The 8,242-nt window shown below is 40.2% G+C and overlaps 1 protein-coding gene across 3 annotated transcripts in view; it reads right to left on the bottom strand.

The window, feature by feature from the left end:
- Positions 1-2,413: 2,413 nt before the first annotated feature.
- Zc3h12b (zinc finger CCCH-type containing 12B) overlaps positions 2,414-8,242 on the bottom strand; it is a 170,138-nt gene continuing 164,309 nt past the window's right edge. For all 3 annotated transcript variants that reach the window (XM_076918464.1, XM_076918463.1, XM_034485642.2), the window contains one exon: positions 2,414-8,113. In XM_076918464.1, coding sequence (XP_076774579.1) covers positions 6,693-8,113 — 1,421 coding nt within the window. In that variant the 3' untranslated portion in view covers positions 2,414-6,692. The remainder of the gene's footprint in view (positions 8,114-8,242) is intronic.

The raw sequence follows: 8,242 nt of genomic DNA, 5'->3' as shown, positions 1-8,242 counted from the left end.
TGAGCAAGAAACAGGAATTGAAAGCTAAAATATGTCATACTTTGTCATTCTCTGTCCTTTGGCCTAGAAAAGACACAATGTATTCCTGAAGTGGGTTTTGGAGCTTTAAGAAATACCTTAGTGATATCAGAATTCCATGAATCCACAAGCACAAAGGACTTTTTCCATGTAACAAGCAGGCACTGACAAAGCAAGCTTGTGCATTGGGTTAGACAAAGGTTTTTTCCCGATGCTTCTCTTTCCACAATGACAAACATTTTCTGGCAACTGGAGAGTTGAAGCTGGAAAGATCCTCAGTGAACTTCTAGATTAAATATGGAGAAGGAACTTCAAATATGAGTATTCATCCATTGTGGTCTCAGGGGATGGTGCCAACAAGCTTTCGGGTCTAGTCTACCTGAGAGTAGTTCTCATTTTACTGCATATGTTTTGGGAACTTAAATGATATTGCTTTTTAAAGATTAGTCTTTCCACTAGAAACACTTTTGAAAATAATAGTTCTGGTATGGTTACCCCTACCTCCACCACCACCCCAGTATATGTACACTTTTTACCTATTTTTTTTCCAGATTTCCTGTCCCCACTATTTTTTTGAAATAAGAGTTTCCCTGTGTAACAGAGTCCTTGGCTATCCGGAAGTCACATTGTAGACCAGACTGGCCTCCAACTCAGATCTTTCTGGCCCTGCCTCCTAAGTGCTGGGATTAAAGGCGTATACCATCACCACTTGGATTAGTCCCCTGCTTTTTAAGTGCACTGAGATACTGAGACAGACAAATGAGAAGTGATTGAGCTGTGGGCAGAAGGCAGTTGCTAAGTTGGTGTAGATCAGTATTTTCTTGAACATCATCTGGGTTCATATTAGGAGTGCAAATTATTAGACCCCACTCCTGACACGAATCAAAAAGTTTGGGAGTAGGCCACAATCTATGGTTTTGGCATAGATGATGTAGAAAGAATATCTTGTGTACTGTATAGATGCATCACCTGTCAATTTAAAAGCCTATGGCTTATGTAGAAGGTGGAAAGTCTGGGAGGGGAAAGGAAGTGGTAGAGCTAGGAAGATCCACCTGGAAAAATGTGAGGAGAGGGACATAAGGTACCTGAGCACAGGTAAACAGCCATGTGGCAGAATGTAGGTTAAAATAGGGTTATTTTAGTTAAAATCTAGTAAGAGAAGAGTCTAGCTATATGGCCAAGGTATTTGTAAATATATTTTGAGTCTGAATCTTAACTTCTGGGAACATGGGGTTGGGAGGAAGAACCAGGACTATAACTTCAATAAGATGTGATTATTTTGATGTACAATGGAGTTTGAGATGCACTGGTGGACAGGTAAAAGCTGCCAAAAGACAGGTTCCAGGCATACTCCAGTACTTAACTGGAACAACCTTAGGCAAATCATGCCATTCTCTTAATTAGCAGGATATTTATCTCATATGTAACAGGAGAGATTAGAAAATGGCTTTTCAGGATCTGGGAAAATGGCTCAGTAGATAAGAATGCTTGAGGACCTGCATTCAAATCCCCAGTACCTGTGTAAGTCCAGGCATGGCTGTATCCCAGTATTAGAGGGAATGACAGCTGGATTCCAAGAGCTGTCTGGGCAGCCAGCTTGGCCAAAACGGTGAGACTCCAGTAAGATCTCATCTCAAGACAATAAGGTGAAGAACAATAATGGAAAACTCTTGAGGTTTCTGGGCCCCCACATGTGCACACACAGGTGCATACCCCCACACATGTGCACACACCACACACATACTTTACACAAACACACATACACACACATAAAAACTGTTTTCTGGGGAAAACACTGGTAAATCCCACATTGGATGCTATCTCCTAAAAATATAGAACAGTGCCTGATACATGACAGGTCCTCAATAAATATTTAGGGAATGAACTGTTTTTCTGATGCATATCATGTTTTATATATGTGACTGGTGGCTATACACAAACCTTGTCTCAAAAAGAAAGAAAACAAAGTGAATTTTCCAAAGCACACCTGTAGTCCCAGCACTTTGAAGGCAAAATCAGAAGAACTGGGAAGTCATAGCTGTATACAAATTGTGGTGTGTGTGTGTGTGTGTGTGTAATGTTCAAGGCTAGTCTAAAGTACATAGCAAGGCTTTTTCTCATCAAAAAGCTAAGGCCTGAGGATGTACTTGAGTGGTAGAATGTTTACCTAGCATTTGTAAGACTTTGGGTTTGATCCATAAAACCACAAGAAACACAAAAATTAGAAGACTTTGGTAAAGTTCAGGTGAACTCTGGGAGTGGGGAATAGGGATCTGTGCCCCACTGTTTAACAGTGCAAGTCAAAAGGGCATATGCTTAGTATTTCAGTAACAAATTTGAGTATGCATGTCTGTGTGTGCAATTACTTGTTGCTGAAAGAAAGAGCCATCAGTGATTAGTAGACAAAGTTTATGCAATAAATGGGTTTACAGTTCATTGTTGTCAACGATACAGCATTTTCATCACAATTATAGGTGAAACAAATAAAAACCTCATGAAGAAGTCATAAATACATTCATGCGAGTGAGAATATTATATAAAGCATTGCACATGCATTTTAGAGGCAGACAATACTGGGGAAGGGTTATATTTTCACTCACCTCAGGTTGGCTCTTTGTATTTTGTCATTGAGACTTACATTATGTTTGGGTCAAACAAGGAACCCAAAGTGGTTTTATAAAAAGTTTACAACCATTGAACAATACTGTTTAATCCCACAAATGGATAAAACAAATTACTATAGCTCAATGATACACAAACCAGGACTAAAAAATAGTCAATCTGCCTATGTGTATAGCTAGCTATAATACAATAGATACCAAATATGCTAAGTCTTCACAGAGGCATTGACTACTTTAGACAAGCAAGTTCTAGAAATACACTGGTTTCAAATGAAAACTAAACTAGTGCCATTTTGGTTGAAGATAATGCACTCCTCAGTTTCATATCCGAAGAGAAGCAAACTAGGAGGTGGAAAGAGAAGGGTTAGGAGGAGACCTGAGCGGGGCTCTTTGGACAGCTTGCCATTACTTTCCCTGTGCAAATCCAAACCTGATTTACAAAGCAAAACAAACTCTAATGAAATTGTTGGCCCCCAAAAAGGGCACTTGTACAAAGCCACACACTTAGAGCACAGATAGAATGTTAACTGAGAGCCTCTTCACAGCGAACTGTTCCACGTTAAAGGGAAACTGTAACAAAGATTAATAGATATTAATGACTGAATTGTTTTATAAAGGTTATTTATTCTGAGATTTAAAAAAAATAGATTGTGGTGAAGTAGTCTCTTAGAAACTAGAAGGGGTTTGAGAAAATAAGAAAGGGGGAGAAATATCATGCCATATGCTTCATTGCTTAGAAGAAAAGTTTTACAGACCATTTCCATAAGGCATCTGTCATTTTCCCTTCCATACCTGGTACCTTAAGTGAGTTCAATAGTTCTGTGTTACCTTTGAAAAGGCTCCTCTTTCTTTGAGCTGTCTTATAGAAAGGGTGCTCTGGATTGACCATGCCCTGCCAGAGTCAGTTTTCTCCTTTAGATGGAAATGAAAACAACAATAATAAGGTCACAACAAGAAAACGAAAATCAGAAAATACAAAGTCTAAGGCCCGGACAGGCAGAGATTTGCTATGAGGTCAGAAAATCAGTGAAGGAATTTAAATGACAAAGCACCTCTTACAGAATCCGCTGCTTCTTGGAAACCACACAGAACATTGTGCCTTAACCCCTGCTGTGTACTTGGAGGTAAGTATCTTGAAGGACAACACACTTAGCCCCTTGAAGGGTGCTACCAAGGTCTCAATGCTCTTCTTTATTTGCTATTTTATAATTAATAGACAAAATGGAAAAGTCAAGAAGTATGCAGATCTTGATATAAAAAATGTTTCTCTAATGTAAGAACCAAGTTGGATTTATGCATTCATATTTATACAGCTCCTTAAAGATTCTTACATATGGTTTATTACTATTGACACTTTATAAAAATCCCTTTTATAAGGACATATTAAGTTTAATAGGCTAAAGAGAATCACACTGTTGCAGATTGTACACACAATAGTTGCGCATCTAACAATAAAGAGGCCTTGAAAACTGTATTTGTCTATAAACTACTACTGCCCTTTGGAAATAAAAGCTCCCTCATGACCCCTGGGCTACTTTCCTGTGACACACAGTGCCACAAATATGGTGAAAATTAAGTACTAAACATAGTTTAAGATGAGTTTTGTATATTTGTTTCTATACAATCAGGAGAAAAAGAGATACAATTTGTATCAACAAAAGGTCATTTCTGGTTATTTGAGGCATTGCTCTTAGCTGCTTTGGTTCATATACATTTTACAAGGAGAGAAGAATGGCAATCCTTTCTTAGAAAGTAAAAAAATACATATGCTATCTTTAAAAAAAAATTCCCCCTACTGAGAGGAGCTTACAATTATTTTGAATTTTAAACATGAACATATTCCAGACGAATTGCAGCTGACAAGACAAATCTTGGGCTTTCCCGCAAAATGGGAAGCCAATGGACACTGCAGTGTCATTGGTAGGAAGGTGACCTAATTGGTACAAAGGCATCAGAATATTCTGAGATTGTCAAATACCCTGATCTAGTCAAGGGGCAGATTTCGAAGGTCTAAGAGTTTCCAGGTGTGTAGAGGTGCTTGTGTGAGATAACAAGGACTGCAGTGGCAATTGTCAGGTTTTATGGATCTACTTGATAGAAAATATTGTTACACTGGATCAGTATACTGGGGAATGGAACAATCAGAGGGTAGGAAGAGATAGATGTAAAATTGTGGTTAAGTGAATACTGGTTAGGATGTACTATTCATCAACTTTCACAGAGAGAGAAAGCTGGAAAGCAGCATGTAAGCCATTATCAAACCACCAGAAACAACCCTGACTACAGCCTCACATTCAGAGTGTTTCACAGTAAGAAACATTTATAGGCAGTATTACACCTTCTCATGAAGAAACAAAAGGCCAAGGCCAGGCCTTCTCAACTCTCATGAAAAAGGACTGTAGAAGTTAGTAAGTTCCAGCCTCAGAAACTGGGAGCTGGTCATGGTTCAAAATGTTGAAATATACAGTGAATTCAGAAAGGAGGGCTCATTTAATGCATCTTTTAAAAAATAAAACCAACAAATGCCCCTTCTAGAGGCATGCAGCTACAAATGATTCTACCTAGAGTAAGATTCAAATTGTGCAAGGGTGCTGCCTGGCCCAAAGTCATACCTTCTTTAATAATGCATCTCAGTATGATCTAATCCAGTGCACCCTCTTTGCATGGATTTGAAGTGCATAACAGAACACTTCCCCTTTGGAAACTGCTTTTGGCCACCTAGAAAATACCCTGGTTTTGCTTCCGAAAGAAATTCTGCTCTATTAATTACTGATCTTATTGCTCAAAGGGTGGACGGCTAGAGAGAGTGGCTTGTATGCCTATGCACTCTCTTTCACTACACTTTTGTCATGTAATGTTGAATTGGTCAGAAGTTCCAACGCTGTAGCTATCACTTAATGCCATCCCTCCTGGGATAAGGGAAGTAGATTCTGCAAGGAAGTCCCTTGGTCCTGGTCCAGCTCTTTAATACTTGTGTATCACATACATACTAAGTGTTGAACATGAGCTTATAGACTACTTCCTCTGTAGAAGGCTTGAGCCTGACCCCTAGTTTGCTAAGGTGAAGAGACTTTCTGAAAGCTAAGAATGGTTAATAAATGTGGCTTTACTCTGGTCTATAAGAAAGCAAATTTAAATGTCATGTGATTTCACTTTCAAGTCTAATTGAAACTATAAAATGTGACAAAATCAAGTTGTATTTGTGATCTATACAGATGTAAACTATAGACTGTATAGAGCTTACCATCTCATCACTATAGAAAAGTTGATACCAGAGATACAAACACATCTGAAACCAAATACATAAATTCATACATGCAGTAGAATTGCTAAGAGGAAGGTTCAACTATTTCTCTAGAAGCCTCAATGTGACCCTATACTTGGTTAAAGATACTGAATGATCAGATACCCATGCAATAAAAATCATTTTACTTTTGATTTTGAATATTTCTATTAAAAAAAAACCCTAAGGGTTAATTTACAATACAATCTGATCCTCATATATTTGCTTTCTAAATTGGATAGATGATTCACACTTTGTAATATTGAATGTGTGACTGAAAAACACCGGTAGCTGGGTGTGGTGGCAGACACCTTCAATCCCAGCATGTTGCAGAGAAAGTGGCTGAGTTCTGGTCGACAGAGCAAGTTTCAGGAAAGGCAGAGTGACAAGGTGAGACCCTGTCTCAGAAAACTAAAAAAGAAAATGATAAGAAAATAATAGTAATGAATTACCTTGGGGTTTCTTGTACACTTAGGCTTCTTGGGTTTTCTCCTCCATTATCTCCACACTTTAGTGGAAAAGGAAGGGTATGAGACATTGAGCCAGAGAACTTAGGTGTATGTCTTGACTGTCATTTGCTAGCATCAAGCTTTGTTTCTTTCTTATAAAATCGAGTGTTACTGAGATCTACCTCATAGAGTTGTTATGTACTTAAAAGATAGAAATACTCTGTAATTTTAAAAGCACAACACAAATTATTACTTACTAGAATTACAGTATTAATGTATTAATAGTATTCATATTTATGTAAAGGAATACGTCCTGTCATGTCAACGTGCAGCCCTCAGCTTGGCAACAATCAAGGCTGCTAGTTGTTGAGCATCTGCTGTGTGGGGATTCTTCTCCATCACTGCAAGAACAATGTTAGAAGGGAAGATGTTGCAGAGGTTCTTGTATGTCTGATATTGATGCTCTGGTATTATATGCTCCCTAGAATCATTGCACATTCCAACCCAAGGATTCCTCCAAAGCTGCTCCATTTTTTCAGGCATGCTTCTTACCATGACTGGTTCATAACATGGTTGCATGAGGCTGTTACCTAATGGATAGGAGTGGTATCCATAGGAGTCGGTTGTACAAGGCAATGGGTCCCAGCTAGCATGCTGTTCCCTGCACAGAGGAGGCCGCCTTTGCCTCATGGGGTTGCTGTCATAGAGGCGGGAGTCAGAAATGCTGTCCATCCGAGTCATCACCAGAGCACGGCCTGGCTGAGAGGGTCCCACAGCATGGATATTGGGGGGCATGGTATAGTCTCCAGGAGAGCTAGAGTGTGCTCCAGTTGCTGAATTCTGGGTATGCACAGCTAAGTGAGGGACTGACTGCTTGTGGGGTGCTTGCTTGGAATCTTCTGAACCATAACTTTGAACTCTTGCTAAGGCTTCATGGTAACCGTGGGAAAAAGGCTGAAGATGGTTATGAGATGCTGAGCGGTGCAGCTTCAAAGTGCCTTCAGGATGGGCATCAGCTACAGCCAAGTACAGGTTGTTGTAAGAGGAATAGTTGTCATTCCTGGTATGGCTCATATGGCTGTCGGTACACAGGCCGGGATTACGAACATAAACCCCCTGGCTTGCCTCAGCCATATAATATTCATGATTATGCATGTTGTTGATGCTTAGTTTGGAGAAGTCACTTAACACTGAATAGTAGTCATGGTCCCCCATGGTCTCAAATTTTGGGTATTGCTCAGTATAGTTAATAGGGGCGCCATGGCTGTTGGTAACCAGGATAGGTGGATATTGCATGCTGACCATGTGTTCCAAAGAGGCCTTTTGATGGGGAAAATGGGAGGACCCTGGCACTGGGCTGCTGGCTGAACGGGTGTTGAGTGCACCCACTGCATGGCTTTTGGGGGGAGGGATTGTAGGGACACTTAAAGCGGTCACAAGTGAAGGGACAGAACTGGCTTCAGGCTTACGAGCAATGGACAGCCACTCCTCAGGCTCTACAGCCACAGACCGGATGCTGGGATCTGATTGGCGCTTGGAGGCCACACGTTTGATATCTGAGGTTATCTCACCTTTGGCAGTAGACATCCCTGTGCCACATTTGGCCAGGGTGTCTTCACTCATTATTTTCACTGTGGACAGTTTGGCACTGATGCGGAGCTCATCAGCCACCGAACGCTGGGGTTGGTTGGCCCGCTCCGGATGATAGTATTTGCACTTGTGGCCGTAGGTACATTTTTTGCCTGAAAAATAATGCCTTGGAGTAAGACTCTCTCTTACATAGTGGTGTAACCCTCTGTACCAGAAATTGTCCTAACAATCTGACCACTCAGGTTAGAGGTATACTGTTCAGGGTTAAAGCAGAAAATTAA

The sequence above is a fragment of the Arvicanthis niloticus genome, chromosome X (assembly GCF_011762505.2).
Source record: "Arvicanthis niloticus isolate mArvNil1 chromosome X, mArvNil1.pat.X, whole genome shotgun sequence".
NCBI lineage: Eukaryota > Metazoa > Chordata > Mammalia > Rodentia > Muridae > Arvicanthis > Arvicanthis niloticus.
The sequence above is the reverse complement of the archived record's forward strand: the minus strand, read 5'-3'. Positions and strand labels throughout refer to the sequence as shown.